The sequence below is a fragment of the Serinus canaria genome, chromosome 21 (genome assembly GCF_022539315.1).
Source record: "Serinus canaria isolate serCan28SL12 chromosome 21, serCan2020, whole genome shotgun sequence".
In the NCBI taxonomy this organism is placed as follows: Eukaryota; Metazoa; Chordata; class Aves; order Passeriformes; family Fringillidae; genus Serinus; species Serinus canaria.
The window spans coordinates 6,334,886-6,350,797 of record NC_066334.1 but is presented as its reverse complement, the minus strand read 5'-3'; the positions used below and the strand labels follow the sequence as shown (position 1 = coordinate 6,350,797).

The following is a 15,912-nucleotide window of genomic DNA, read 5'->3' as shown; positions in this document are numbered from 1 at the left end:
GGATTCCTAAAAAAACCAGGAGGAATTCCAAGGGGATAAACACCACTGGGTGAGTGAGGAATTCCTAAAAATCCCTTCCAGAATGAATTCAGAGGGGAATAGAGTGAGGAATTCCTAAAAATCCCTTCCAGGAGGAATTCAGAGGGGAACAGAGTGAGGAATTCCTAAAAAATCCCTTCCAGAATTAATTCAGAGGGGAACAGAGTGAGGAATTCCTAAAAAATCCCATCCAGGAGGAATTCAGAGGGGAACAGAGTGAGGAATTCCTAAAAATCCCATCCAGGAGGAATTCAGAGGGGAACAGAGTGAGGAATTCCTAAAAAATCCCTTCCAGGAGGAATTCAGAGGGGAACAGAGTGAGGAATTCCTAAAAAATCCCATCCAGGATGAATTCAGAGGGAATAAACCCCACTGAGTGAGGAATTCCTAAAAATCCCTTCCAGAATTAATTCAGAGGGGAACAGAGTGAGGAATTCCTAAAAATCCCTTCCAGAATTAATTCACAGGGGAATAAATCCCACTGGGTGAGTGAGGAATTCCTAAAAATCCCTTCCAGAATTGATTCAGAGGGGAACAGAGTGAGGAATTCCTAAAAATCCCTTCCAGAATTGATTCAGAGGGGAACAGAGTGAGGAATTCCTAAAAACCACTTTCAGCAGGAATTGAGAGGGAGCAGAACTTTGGTACCTCGTGCTGGCAGCACCTGAGTGAGGAATTCCTAAAAAATCCCTTCCAGCAGGAATTGAGAGAAGAATCCTTTTCCTTTTCCTTTCCCTCTTCCTTTTCCTTTCCCTTTTCCTTTCCCTTTTCCTTTCCCTCTCCCTCTCCCCCACCCATGGATACTGTCACCATGACAACAGCTCCATGGTGACGGTTTCCATGGCAGCCTGGGCAGTATCCCGGTGAATTCCAGGGGTTTTTCCTCCCGGGGCGCTCAGGGCAGAGCCACAGGTGGGAACTGGGATAACCTCGGGACTTCACAGAGCTCGGGATCAGGGATTCCCAGCCTGCTGCTCCCTCCTCCCACCGTCCTTGCCAAGCTCCTGAGCAGGAGCAGATCCCGTGTCCCGGCATCATTTAACCCCTTCTGTCCCTGGCCTCATCCCAGTTATCCCCTTTTACCCCATCCCCATCCCATTTATCCCATTTCCCCCTGTCCTCATCCCATTTATCCCCTTTTCCCGCTATCCTCATTCCATTTAACCCCTTTTACTCCATCCCCATCCCATTTATTCCCCTTTTCCCCCATCCTCAATCAATTTAACCCCTTTTTCTCCATCCCCATCCCATTTATCCCATTTCCCCCAGTCCCCATCCCATTTATCCCATTTTCCCCCCTGTCCCCCTCCCATTTATTCCCCTTTTACTCCATCTCCATCCCATTTATTCCCCTTTTCCCTCTGTCCTAATTCCATTTAACCCCTTTTTCTCCATCCCCATCCCATTTATCCATTTCCCCCTGTCCTAATTCCATTTATTCCCCTTTCACTCCATCCCCATCCCATTTATCCCATTTTCCCCCCGTCCCCATCCCATTTATCCCCTTTTCCCGCTATCCTCATTCCATTTAACCCCTTTTATTCCATCCTCATCCCATTTATCCATCTCCCCATTTATCCCTTTTTCCCCCCGTCCCCATCCCATTTATTCCCCTTTTCCCCCATCCTCAATCAATTTAACCCCTTTTCACTCCATCCTTATCCCATTTCCCAGTTCTTACCCTTTTCCCCCCTGTCCCCCTCCCATTTATCCCCTTTACCCATCTCCATCCCATTTATCCCCTTTCCCCTGTCCTCCATTTACCTTTCACCCCTATTTATCCTCCCCTGGCCTACCATTTATTCTCATCATCACCCATTTACCCGTCCCCGCATCCCATTTATCCCCTTTTCCCGCTATCCTCATTCCATTTAACCCCTTTTATTCCATCCTCATCCCATTTATCCATCTCCCCATTTATCCCCTTGTCCTCCCTGTCCCCATCCCATTTATTCCCCTTTTCCCCCATCCTCAATCAATTTAACCCATTTTTCTCCATCCCCATCCCATTTATCCCCTTTTCCCCCGTCCCCATCCCATTTATTCCCCTTTTTCTCCATCCCCATCCCATTTATCCCCTTTTCCCCCGTCCCCATCCCATTTATTCCCCTTTTACTCCATCCCCATCCCATTTATCCCCTTTTCCCCCGTCCCCATCCCATTTATTCCCCTTGTCTCCATCCCATCCCATTTATCCCCTTTTCCCCCGTCCCCATCCCATTTATTCCCCTTTTCTCCCCTCCATCCCATTATCCCCCTTTTTTCCCCCGTCCCCATCCCATTTATTCCCCTTTCCCCCCTGTCCTAATTCCATTTAACCCCTTTTATTCCATCCCCATCCCATTTATCCATTTCCCCCTGTCCCCATCCCATTTTTGGCCCAGCTTTTTAGGCCCAGCTTTTTAGGCCCAGCTTTTTAGGCCCAGCTTTTTAGGCCCAGCTTTTTAGGCCCAGCTTTTTCCCTGGGAGCCCGGCTGCCCCGGAGAGGCCGTGTCAGCACAATCTCCGTGGGATCCCCCCCAAAATTCCCTTTTTAGCCCAGAGGAGCCCCAGGAGGAGCCGGGAGCTGCCGGCTCTGGAGGTGACTCCGGGCAGGAGCAGCTGAGCTCCCTCTGGCCCAGATAATTCTATTTATAGCAGCAGCTCTGCTAATTCCAGTGGGATCTGCCCTGCTGGCACTGCTCAGGAAGGAGATTTGCTGCTACCTGTCCCTTGCAGCCACAATTTGGGAATTCCTGCAGCCTCCAGCCCCTTCCCTCCCTGACATCTCCATCCCTGCTGGTTCCCTCCCTCTGGAAATCACCAAAATCTGCAATAAATGGGAAAAAAAGATTCTAAAAAAACCTTGAAAGCCACTTGCATTTAAATCACAAAAAAAAAAAATTAAATTAAATTGTTTTATCACCTTACCTGAGGTTAGGTTTTATAAAGAATAATTCATTTACTGCCCCTGTTGTGAGCCAAGGAGTGTGGAGGGGATTTAACTCATCACTAAAATCTCCCTGGCCTTGGGATAAAAAGGGGATTTTTTTTCCACTCCCAGCAATTTATAATATCAGTCAAGATTAGAAATCCAGGTAAGTAGCATTTTTGGTCTAATTTTCTATTTTTGGCATAATTTGGCCTGAATTTTTTATATAATTTTCTATTTTTCGGCATAATTTTGGCCTGAATTTTTTATATAATTTTCTATTTTTTGGCATAATTTTGGCCTGATTTTTTTATATAATTTTCTATTTTTCTGCATCACTTTTTTGCCTAATATTCTATTTTTCCAGCCTCATTTTCTGCCTGATTTTCACCATAATTTTCTGAGGTCCTCAATCCCCTCTGGATGCAGGACGAGCATCCCTGTCCTGCTCTGCCTTCCCAGAAAAACCCAAATTACTGAGGGAAGGGGGAATCCCACAGGGATCAGGGTCTGGAGGAAAAGGAAACACCCTCAGTGCTGGGGGCAGAGCAAACCCATCCCAAAAGGAGCAGAGTTTGTGCCTGGGGCTGCTGGGGATCAGCTCCAGGCACCACCCAGACCTGACCGGGATTTATTCCTCTCAGGCCGTGGGGACAGTCCTGCTTTTGTCCCAATCCTGTTTTTGTCCCAATCCTGCTTTTGTCCCAATCCTGTTTTTGTCCCAATCCTGTTTTTGTCCCAATCCTGTTTTTGTCCCAATCTCGTTTTTGTCCCAATCCCGTTTTTGTCCCAATCCCGTTTCTGTCCCAATCCCGTTTTTGTCCCAATCCTGTTTTTGTCCCAATCCCGTTTCTCTCCCAATCCCGTTTCTCTCCCAATCCCGTTTCTCTCACAATCCCGTTTCTCTCCCAATCCCGTTTCTCTCCCAATCCCGTTTCTCTCCCAATCCCGTTTCTCTCCCAATCCCATTTCTCTCCCAATCCCGTTTCTCTCCCAATCCCGTTTCTCTCACCAATCCCGTTTCTCTCCCAATCCCGTTTCTCTCACAATCCCGTTTCTCTCACAATCCCATTTTTCTCACAATCCCGTTTCTCTCACAATCCCATTTTTCTCACAATCCCATTTTTCTCACAATCCCATTTTTCTCACAATCCCATTTTTCTCACAATCCCATTTCTCTCACAATCCCATTTCTCTCACAATCCCACTTTTCAAGCTCCAGCTGCCCTGACACTTCTCCTGAGGGAACGATGGGGCTGTGGAATTCACCCCCACGTGGAAAATCAGTGTCTCAGCTTTGGGAATGACATTTTGGAATTGGATTTTCACAGCCCCACGAGGTTTGGGTGCCCTCTGAGCTGAGATGGGGACCCACAGCCCTGGCAGTGCCATCTCCCTGGCAGTGCCACCTCCCACCCTGCAGTGTCCCAGGCTCTCAGCCCTGGCAGTGCCATCTCCCTGGCAGTGCCATCTCCCTGGCAGTGCCATCTCCCACCCTGCAGTGTCCCAGGCTCTCAGCCCTGGCAGTGCCATCTCCCTGGCAGTGCCATCTCCCACCCTGCAGTGTCCCAGGCTCTCACCCTGGCAGTGCCATCTCCCACCCTGCAGTGTCCCAGGCTCTCACCCTGGCAGTGCCATCTCCCTGGCAGTGCCATCTCCCTGGCAGTGCCATCTCCCACCCTGCAGTGCCCCAGGCTCTCAGCCCTGGCAGTGCCATCTCCCACCCTGCAGTGTCCCAGGCTCTCAGCCCTGGCAGTGCCACCTCCCTGGCAGTGCCATCTCCCTGGCAGTGCCATCTCCCACCCTGCAGTGTCCCAGCCGCTCTCACCCTGGCAGTGCCAACCACTCCCTGGCAGTGCCATCTCCCTGGCCAGTGGCCATCTCCCACCCTGCAGTGTCCCCAGGCTCTCAGCCCTGGCAGTGCCATCTCCCTGGCAGTGCCACCTTCCTCGCAGTGCCATCTCCCACCCTGCAGTGTCCCCAGGCTCTCAACCCTGGCAGTTGCCATCTCCCTGGCAGTGCCCACCTCCCTGGCAGTGCCATCGTCCCACCCTGCAGTTGTCCCAGGCTCTCACCCTGGCAGTGCCATCAACCTGGCAGGTGCCATCTCCCACCCTGCAGTGTCCCAGGCTCTCAGCCCTGGCAGTGCCACCTCCCTGGCAGTGCCATCTCCCTGGCAGTGCCATCACCCTGGCAGTGCCATCTCCCACCCTGCAGTGTCCCAGGCTCCCAGCCCTGGCAGTGCCATCTCCCACCCTGCAGTGTCCCAGGCTCTCAGCCTGGCAGTGCCATCTCCCACCCTGCAGTGTCCCAGGCTCTCACCCTGGCAGTGCCATCTCCCTGGCAGTGCCATCTCCCACCCTGCAGTGTCCCAGGCTCTCAGCCTGGCAGTGCCATCTCCCTGGCAGTGCCATCTCCCACCCTGCAGTGTCCCAGGCTCTCAGCCCTGGCAGTGCCATCTCCCTGGCAGTGCCATCTCCCACCCTGCAGTGTCCCAGGCTCCCAGCCCTGGCAGTGCCATCTCCCACCCTGCAGTGTCCCAGGCTCTCAGCCTGGCAGTGCCATCTCCCTGGCAGTGCCATCTCCCTGGCAGTGCCATCACTCCTGTGCAGTGCCATCTCCCACCTGCAGTGTCCCAGGCTCTCAGCCCTGGCGAGTGCCATCTCCCACCCTGCAGTGTCCCAGGCTCTCAGCCTGGCAGTGCCATCTCCCTGGCAGTGCCATCTCCCTGGCAGTGCCATCTCCCACCCTGCAGTGTCCCAGGCTCTCATCCTGGCATGCCATCTCCTGGCATGCCATCTCCTGGCAGTGCCATCTCCCACCCTGCAGTGTCCCAGGCTCTCACCCTGGCAGTGCCACCTCCCTGGCAGTGCCATCTCCCTGGCAGTGCCATCTCCCACCCTGCATTTCCCAGGCTCCCACCCCCTCCGGAGCTGGCACCTTGCCCCGTGCCCAGCTCAGATGAGTCAGTGGCGCTGCAGGAGCTCGGAGCTCGCCTCCTCCCCACCTCCCCGGCTCCATCTGGCTCAGGTTCCACTCTGGGAATGAAGAGCTGCAGGTGCCCCCTCCCAAAATGTCACTTTGCTGCCTCCAAGTGCCAGGTGGGCAGGGCAGGAAATGTGGGCATGGGGGAGGGTGGGAATGGGGAGAGGGAGGGAAAAGGGGGAAGGGAAGGGAATGGAAATAAAAGGGGGAGGAATCCTAATTACAGACCAAAATAAAGGGGAAAAAAATGGGGGATAAATCCTAATTACAGACCAAAATAAAGGGGAAAAAAATGGGGGATAAATCCTAATGGGAGACCAAAATAAAGGAAATAAAGGTGGATAAATCCTATTGATAGGTGAAAAAAAGAAGGAAAAAAATGGGGGATAAATCCTAATGACAGGGGGAAAAAATAGGGGATAGATTCTAATTACAGACCAAAAATAAAGGGAAATAAAGGTGGAGGAATCCTAATGAGAGACCAAATAAAGGAAATAAAGGTGGATAAATCCTAATGACAGGGGGAAAAATGGGGGATAAATCCTAATGAGAGACCAAAATAAAGGAAAAAAAGGGGGATAAATCCTAATTACAGACCAAAAAAAAGGGAAAAAGGTGGATAAATCCTAATGATAGGTGAAAAAAAGGGGGATAAATTCTAATTACAGACCAAAATAAAGGAAATAAAGGTGGATAAATCCTAATTACAGACCAAAATAAAGGAAAAAAAGGGGGATAAATCCTAATGAGAGACCAAAAAAAAAAGGGAAATAAAGGTGGAGGAATCCTAATGATAGGTGAAAAAAAAGAAGGGAAAAAAAGGGGGATGAATCCTAATTACAGACCAAAATAAAGAAATAAAGGTGGATAAATCCTAATTACAGACCCAAATAAAGGAAAAAAAGGGGGATAAATCCTAATTACAGACCAAAACAAAGGAAATAAAGGTGGAGGAATCCCAGTGGATGCCAAGGGAGCAGAGGATGGATTAAATTGGATTTCTCCGGGGATTTAAGAATTCCCCACAAAGCCATTCCCACAAAAGAAGTGTTCCCAGATTTGCCAAGGTCCTGGTGGGAGAGAAGAGCCCTGAGAGGAGCAGGAACAGGTCCTGCCAGGTCATTAAATGTTCACCTGACGTGCAGCCACACCTCTGCGAGTGCCTGGCAGAACTCAGCCTGATCTGCCAGCCTGGAGCTGAGACACGTCCAAAAAATGGCATTTAAAACTTAAAAAAAGTCATTTTTAACTTGTAGGAACTGGGATTTATCAGGTGGGAAGGGTCTGACATGGAGCTGGATGTTAATTATCAGATGTTAATTATCAGATTTTTGTTTTCCAAGGTGCCTGGCAGAAATCAGTTTTATCCACCAAGCTGGACATTTAAACCATGGCATTTAAAACATTTAAAAAGTCATTTTTCCTTGTAGGAACTGGGATTTATCAGGTGGGAAGGGATGAGGTGGAGCTGGATGTTAATTATCAGATGTTAATTATCAGATGTTAATTATCAGATTTTTGTTTTCCAAGGTGCCTGACAGAAATCAGCTTTATCCACCAAGCTGGAGCTGAGACACATCCAAAAAATGACATTTAAAACTTAAAAAAAGTCATTTTTAACTTGTAGGAACTGGGATTTATCAGGTGGGAAGGGATGAGGTGGATCTGACAAGGAGCTGGAGATGATTGTTAATTATTAGACTATTTTAATTATCAGATGTTAATTATCAGATTTTTGTTTTCCAAGGTTCCTGACAGAAATCAGCTTTAATCCACCAAGCTGGAGCTGAGACACATCCAAAAAGTGACATTTAAAAAACATTTAAAAAGTCATTTTTAACTTGTAGGAACTGGATTTATCAGGTGGGAAGGGATGAGGTGGATCTGACAAGGAGCTGGAGATGATTGTTAATTATTAGACTATTTTAATTATCAGATGTTAATTATCAGATTTTTGTTTTCCAAGGTTCCTGACAGAAATCAGCTTTATCCACCAAGCTGGAGCTGAGACACATCCAAAAAATGACATTTAAAACTTAAAAAAAGTCATTTTTAACTTGTAGGAACTGGGATTTATCAGGTGGGAAGGATTTCTCAATAGGATTTCTCAATATTCAAGGTGTAAACTCTGAATATTTCAACTTGGTTCCTTTCTTTCCCCTCTAACACCAGGATTTCTCAATAATTGGGGTGTAAATTCTGAATATTTCAACTCGATTCTTCTTTTTCCCCTCTAGCATCAGGATTTCTGAATATCTGAAGTGCAAATTCTCAATAACTCAACTTGGTTCCTTTCTTTCCCCTCTAGCATCAGGATTTCTCAATATCTGAGGTGAAAATTCTGAATATTTCAACTTGATGCTTCTTTTTTTCCTTCTAACATCAAGATTTCTGAATATTCAAGGTGCAAACTGTCAATAATTCAACTTGATTCCTCTTTTCCCTCTAACATCAGGATTTCTCAATATTTGAAGTGTAAATTCTGAATATTTCAACTCGATTCCTTTTCCCCTCCTACCACCAGGATTTCTCAATATCTGAGGTGTAAACTCTGAATAATTTGATTCCTTTTTCCCCTCTAACACCAGGATTTCTGAATATTCAAGGTGCAAACTCTCAACATTTCAACTCTGTTCCTTTTCCCCCTCCTACCACCAGGATTTCTCAATATCTGAGGTGTAAACTCTGAATATTTCAACTTAGTTCTTCTTTTTCCCTCTAACATCAGGATTTCTCAATATTTGAAGTGTAAATTCTGAATATTTCAACTTGATTCCTTTTTCCCTTCTTACACCAGGATTTCTCAATATCTGAGGTGTAAATTCTCAATATTTCATCTCGGTTCCTTTTTCCCCCCTACCACCAGGATTTCTGAATATTCAAGGTGTAAATTCTGAATATTTCAACTCGGTTCCTTTTTCCCCTTCTACCATCAGGATTTCTCAATATCTGAGGTGTAAATTCTCAATAATTCAACTTGGTTCTTCTTCTTCCTCCCAACACCAGGATTTCTGAATATTCAAGGTACAAATTCTCAACAATTCAACTCGATTCCTTTTCCCCTCCTACCACCAGGACTTCTCAATATCTGAAGTGTAAATTCTCAATAATTCAACTTGATTCCTTTTCCCCTTTTAACACCAGGATTTCTGAATATTCAGGGTGTAAATTCTGAGTAATTGAACTCAGTTCCTTTTCCCCCCTAACACCAGGATTTCTCAATATTTAAGGTGCAAACTCTCAATATTTCAACTCGATTCCTTTTCCCCCTCCTACCACCAGGATTTCTGAATATTCAAGGTGTAAATTCTCAATATTTCAACTCGATTCCTTTCCCCTCCTACCACCAGGATTTCTCCCTCTCTGAGGAGCTGATCATTTCAATAAATGTCAGAGTTCCCAGCCCCCTGAGATGTCTCAGCTGGAGCTGTCTGTCTGTCTGGAGCTGTCCCTCTGTCTGTGCCTGGCCACGGGACAGTTCATCCATCACCCCAGCCCTGAGAGGGATTTTGGTCCAGCCCCAGGGATGCTCTCAGAGCTGCTCTGGGTCTGGGGCAGAGCAGAGGATGCTGATGCTGCCTGCAGGCTGAAAATCCTGGCCCAGAGCCCACCCAGGAAATAATAAATAAACAGATCAATGGGGGCTGAGGGCAGCAGGAAAAGGGGCAGGGCCACGTGGGATGGACGGACGGACAGACAGACAGACAGACAGCTGGGCAGTGAGGTGACGGCGCTGGCTCGGGGCCAGCCTGCACACCACGGGATGGGATGGCAGGGAAAAAGGGAATAAATCCTAATAATATGTGGGGAAAAAAGGGGAAATAAAGGGGAATAAATCCTGATAGCAGGGGGGGGAAAAGGGGAATAAATCCTGATGGAAGGAGGGAAAAAAGGGGAAATAAAGGGGAATAAATCCTAATGGCAGGGGGGGAGAAAGGGGAAATAAAGGGAATAAATCCTGATGGCAGGGGGGAAAAAAGGGGAATAAAGGGAATAAATCCTGATGGCAGGGGGGAAAAAAAAGATGGGTAAATCCCAATCACATGTGGGTAAAAAAGGGGAAAAATGCAGATAAATCCTAATGGCAGGTGGAAAAAAAGGGAAAAAGTGAATAAATCCTAATGGCAGGTGGAAAAAAAGGGAAAAGGTGAATAAATCCTAATGGAAGGTGGGAAAAAAGGGAAAAATAAATCCTAATGGCAGGTGGGGAAAAACAGGGAAATAAAGGGGAATAAATCCTAATAATATGTGGGGAAAAAAGGGAAATAAAGGGGAATAAATCCTAATGGCAGGGGGGAAAAAAAGGGGAAAAAGGGGAATAAATCTTAATGGAAGGTGGGAAAAAAGGGGAATAAAGGTGGCTGAATACCAATGATATGTGGGGGAAAAAGTGAATAAATCCTAATGGCAGGTGGAAAAAAATAGGGAAATAAAGGTGGGTGAATACCAATGATATGTGGGGGAAAAAAGTGAATGGCAGGTGGGAAAAAAAGGGAAATAAAGGTGAATAAATCCTAATGGCAGGTGGGAAAAAAAAGGGGAAAAAAGTGAAAAAATCCTAATGGCAGGTGGGAAAAAAGGGGAAATGAAGGTGGGTAAATCCTAATGATATGGGGGGGGAAGGGAAATAAAGGTGGGTGAATACTAATGATATGTGGGGAAAAAGAGGGGGAAAAAAGGTGAATAAATCCTAATGACAGGGGAAAAAAAAAAAAAGGGAAATAGAGGTGGATAAATCCTAATGTCAGGCCAAAAAGAGGGCAATGGAGGTGGATAAATCCTACTGGATGCTGAGTGGGCAGAGGGTTGATGGAAGCATTTCCTGCCCAACTCTAAAGTCCCGTGACTCCAGAGCTGTCATCTCACCTGGCCCTGCCCAGCAGCTGGCAGTGCAGGAAGGGCAGGATCTGCTGAGAATGGGCAGGATCTGCTGAGAGAATGGGCAGGATCTGCTGAGAGAATGGGCAGGATCTGCTGAGAATGGGCAGGATCTGCTGAGGGAATGGGCAGGATCTGCTGAGAATGGGCAGGATCTGCTGAGAGAGAATGGGCAGGATCTGCTGAGAGAGAATGGGCAGGATCTGCTGAGAATGGGCAGGATCTGCTGAGAGAGAATGGGCAGGATCTGCTGAGGGAATGGGCAGGATCTGCTGAGGGAATGGGCAGGATCTGCTGAGGGAATGGGCAGGATCTGCTGAGAGAGAATGGGCAGGATCTGCGAGATGGGGATCTGCTGAGAGGAATGGGCAGGATCTGCTGAGAGAATGGGCAGGATCTGCTGAGAATGGGCAGATCTGCTGAGGAATGGGCAGGATCTGCTGAGAATGGCAGATCGCTGAGAGATGGGCAGGATCTGCTGAGAGAATGGGGCAGGATCTGCTGAGGGAATGGGCAGGATCTGCTGAGAGAGAATGGGCAGGATCTGCTGAGAGAATGGGCAGGATCTGCTGAGAGAGAATGGGCAGGATCTGCTGAGGGAGAATGGGCAGGATCTGCTGAGGGAATGGGCAGGATCTGCTGAGAGAATGGGCAGGATCTGCTGAGAGAATGGGCAGGATCTGCTGAGAGAATGGGCAGGATCTGCTGAGAGAATGGGCAGGATCTGCTGAGAGAGAATGGGCAGGATCTGCTGAGAGAGAATGGGCAGGATCTGCTGGAATGGCGGATCTGCTGAGGGAATGGGCAGGATCTGCTGAGAGAGAATGGGCAGGATCTGCTGAGACAATGGGCAGGATCTGCTGAGAGAGAATGGGCAGGATCTGCTGAGGGAATGGGCAGGATCTGCTGAGAGAATGGGCAGGATCTGCTGAGAGAGAATGGGCAGGATCTGCTGAGGAGATGGGCAGGATCTGCGGAGATGCAGATGTGAGAGATGGGCAGGATCTGCTGAGGGAATGGGCAGGATCTGCTGAGGGAAGGCAGGATTGTGAGAGATGGGCAGGATCTGCTGAGAATGGGCAGATCTGCTGAGAATGGGCAGGATCTGCTGAGGGAATGGGCAGGATCTGCTGAGAGAGAATGGGCAGGATCTGCTGAGAGAGAATGGGCAGGATCTGCTGAGAGAATGGGCAGGATCCCCTGAGAGAATGGGCAGGATCTGCTGAGAGAGATGGGCAGGATCTGCTGAGAGAATGGGCAGGATCCCCTGAGAGAATGGGCAGGATCTGCTGAGAGAGAATGGGCAGGATCTGCTGAGAGAATGGGCAGGATCTGCTGAGAGAATGGGCAGGATCTCCCTGCAGGATCTCCCTGAAAATGAGCAGGATCTCCTGAGAAAGAATGAGCAGATCTCCCTGTGGGATGAGCAGATCTCCCTGTGGGATGAGCAGGATCTTCCTGCGGGATCTCCCTGAGAATGAGCAGATCCCCCTGAGAGAGAATGAGCAGATCTCCCTGAGAATGGGCAGGATCTCCCTGCAGGATCTCCAGAGAGAAAATGGGCAGGATCTCCTGAGAATGACCAGATCTCCCTCTGGAATGAGCAGATCTCCCTGCGGGATCTCCCTGCAGGATCTCCTGAGAATGACCAGATCTCCCTGTAGGATGAGCAGATCTCCCTGTGGGATGAGCAGATCTCCCTGCAGGATCCCACTGACACCAGGAGGGGGAGGACCCTTCCCACCCTCCCCCCCGTGTGTCACCTCCAGAGCCACCCAGCCCCACAAAAGGCCAATCTGGCAGCCCCCCAGACCTCTTCTGCACGGAGCCTGCAGCCCAAGCCCTGCTAGAAATGCTCCACAAAACCACAGAATGCTTTAGAAACCATTCCTAAACGCACTTCCAACAAAACGAAAACTGGGTTTGGTGTTTTTTTTTTTTTTTTCCCAATAAACAAAAAGATTCCGAGAAGGAACAACACGAAACATCTGCAGGAAGCAGAGACACCCAGCAATAATTCCTTCCCCTGCACACACAGGCAGCCCCAGCCGCTCCTGCAGGCTTTTGTCTGCATTTGGCTGATGCAGACAGCGCTGGGGATCGCTCCCTGCGGGAGCTCTGCCCTCCCTGAACAGCAGCAGCACATCCCAGCCCATCCCAGCACATCCCCGCACATCCCAGCCCCTCCGGACACGCAGCCAGGATGCTCCGGGCACAATGGAGCGGCAGCTGCCGGCTCCTTCCCCCGCCAGCCCCGGACTGATGTGGATGCGAGCACAGCCAAGCCTGAGCCTTTGTTGTCACAGCCCAGATTCCTCCAAGACCGCTTAAGGAAAAAAAAAAAAAAAAAAAAAAAAAAAGAAACCAACCCAAAAAAATCCACCCTCCGAGAGCCGGGAATGTGAGCGCATGGAAAATGAGCGTATTCCCCGGCCGCGGCTCCGCGGGCGGCTCCGGGCAGCGCCGCCCGGCCGAGCCCCGGGGGATGCGCGCTCCCGGCGGGGACCGGCGCTGCGAGCCCCGCACAGCCCGGAGCGCTCCCGTGCCAAGGGCCGGGCGAGCAGGGAATGCGGGGCACGGGGGGATGGGGCACACGGGAGGGAGGGTGCGGGGCACGGGGAGCGGCGATGCGGGAGGGATGCGGGCACGGCAGCGCCCGCGGCCCGAGCATCGCCGGCTGCCGGCGGAGCGGAGCGGAGCGCGCTGGGCCCCGGCTCCGGCCCTTCCCCGCCCGGTTCCCTCTGCTCGGGCGCGGCCCTGCCCGTCCTCCCGTTCCCCCCCGCACCGCCCCGAGCCGTTCCCCGGTGCCTCTGCGCTTACCGGAACCGGGGCGAGTCCTTGATGCACTCCTCGAACTCCACCGTCATCCTGCCGGCTCCGGCTCCGGCTCGGGCTCGGGCTCCGGCTCGGGCTCGGGCTCGGCCGCGCTGCGCTCAGCGGAGGAAGCGCATCGCCCGCCGGCTGCGAGACGCGCGGGCAGCGCCCGCCCCCCGCCCGCCCGCGGCACCGGCCCGCCTCCCGCGGCACCGCCACGGAACCGGGGATGGAACCGGGGATAGCACCGGATACAGCCCAGCCTCCCACGGAACCGCCCGCGGCACCGGGGATAGCACCGGATACAGCCCAGCCTCCAGCGGAACCGGCTATGGCACCGGGGATGGAACCGGGAATAGCACCGGATACAGCCCAGCCTCCCGCGGAACCGGCTACGGCACCGGGGATGGAACCGGGGATAGCACCGGATACAGCCCAGCCTCCCGCGGAACCGGCTACGGCACCGGGGATGGAACCGGGGATAGCACCGGATACAGCCCAGCCTCCCGCGGAACCGGCTACGGCACCGGCCCGCCTCCCGCGGCACCGCCACGGAACAGGGGAGGGAACCGGGGATAGCACCGGATACAGCCCAGCCTCCCGCGGCACCCCCACGGAACCGGGGAGGGAACCGGATACAGCCCAGCCTCCCGCGGAACCGGCTACGGCACCAGGAATAGCACCGGGCACAGCCCAGCCTCCCACGGAACCGGGGATGGCACCGGGAATGGAACCGGGCACAGCCCAGCCTCCCGCGGCACCGCCACGGAACCGGGGATAGCACCGGATACAGCACCGGATACAGCCCAGCCTCCCACGGAACCGGCTACGGCCCCGGGCACGTCACCGGGTCCAGCCCCCGGTCCAGCCCTGCCACGGCTCCGATCCGCCTCCCGCAGCTCCGAGACAGAACCGGGAACGGCACAGAGCCGCCTCCTGCAGAGCCACGTACAGAACCGGACACGGCACGGACACAGCCGTGACCCCCCTCCGGACCCCGGACACAGCCGTGACCCCCCTCTGGATCCCGGACACAGCCGTGACCCCCCTCCGGACCCCGGACACAGCCGTGACCCCCCTCTGGATCCCGGACACAGCCGTGACCCCCCTCCGGACCCCGGACACAGCCGTGACCCCCCTCCGGACACCGGACACGGCACGGACATGGCACGGACACATGGTCACGGCCGTGACTCCCCTCAGGACCCCGGACACGGCACGGACACAGCCGGGACCCCCCTCCGGACCCCGGACACAGCCCTGACCCCCCTCCCGCACACCAGCCATTAGGATTTATCCACCTTTTTCCCCCTATCATTAGGATTTATCCACCTTTCCCCCCCCTTTTTTTTTTCATCTGTCATTAGGAATTTCAGCTATCCAATCCCAACCATTCCATGATTTCCAGAACAGCTGAATTCCAGCTATCCAATCCCAACCATTCCATGATTTCCAGAACAGCTGAATTTCAGCTATCCAATCCCAACCATTCCCTGATTTCCAGAACAGCTGAATCCCAGCTATCCAATCCAAACCATCCCATGATTTCCAGAACAGCTGAATCCCAGCTATCCAATCCCAACCATTCCCTAATTTCCAGAACAGCTGAATCCCAGCTATCCAATCCAAACCATTCCATGATTTCCAGGACAGCTGAATTTCAGCTATCCAATCCCAACCATTCCATGATTTCCAGAACAGCTGAATTCCAGCTATCCAATCCAAACCATTCCATGATTTCCAGAACAGCTGAATTCCAGCTATCCAATCCCAACCATTCCCTGATTTCCAGAACAGCTGAATCCCAGCTATCCAATCCAAACCATTCCCTGATTTCCAGGCAGGATTTCCTGAATTTCAGCTATCCAATCCCAACCATGCCATGATTTCCAGAACAGCTGAATCCCAGCTATCCAATCCCAACCATTCCCTGATTTCCAGAACAGCTGAATCCCAGCTATCCAATCCCAACCATTCCCTGATTTCCAGAACAGCTGAATCCCAGCTATCCAATCCCAACCATTCCATGATTTCCAGAACAGCTGAATTTCAGCTATCCAATCCCAACCATTCCCTAATTTCCAGAACAGCTGAATTCCAGCTATCCAATCCCAACCATTCCATGATTTCCAGGCAGGATTTCCAGGCAGGAGGAACAAACCCAATCCAAGAGTGAAATTCCATAACCAGCAGCAGGATTGGCATCAAGCCTGTCCCTCCTCAATCCAGTTTTTCATTTTCCACAGGCAGGGGATGTGCTGCTGCCAGCAGCCAGGGGATAAATC

The 15,912-nt window shown here is 51.2% G+C and overlaps 1 protein-coding gene across 1 annotated transcript in view; it reads right to left on the bottom strand.

The window, feature by feature from the left end:
* The window catches only part of ACAP3 (ArfGAP with coiled-coil, ankyrin repeat and PH domains 3), a 57,577-nt gene extending 43,809 nt beyond the window's left edge, over positions 1–13,768 (bottom strand). The window contains exon 1 of the mRNA XM_050982736.1: positions 13,634–13,768. Coding sequence (XP_050838693.1) covers positions 13,634–13,680 — 47 coding nt within the window. The 5' untranslated portion in view covers positions 13,681–13,768. The remainder of the gene's footprint in view (positions 1–13,633) is intronic.
* Between the last annotated feature and the right edge of the window lie 2,144 nt (positions 13,769–15,912).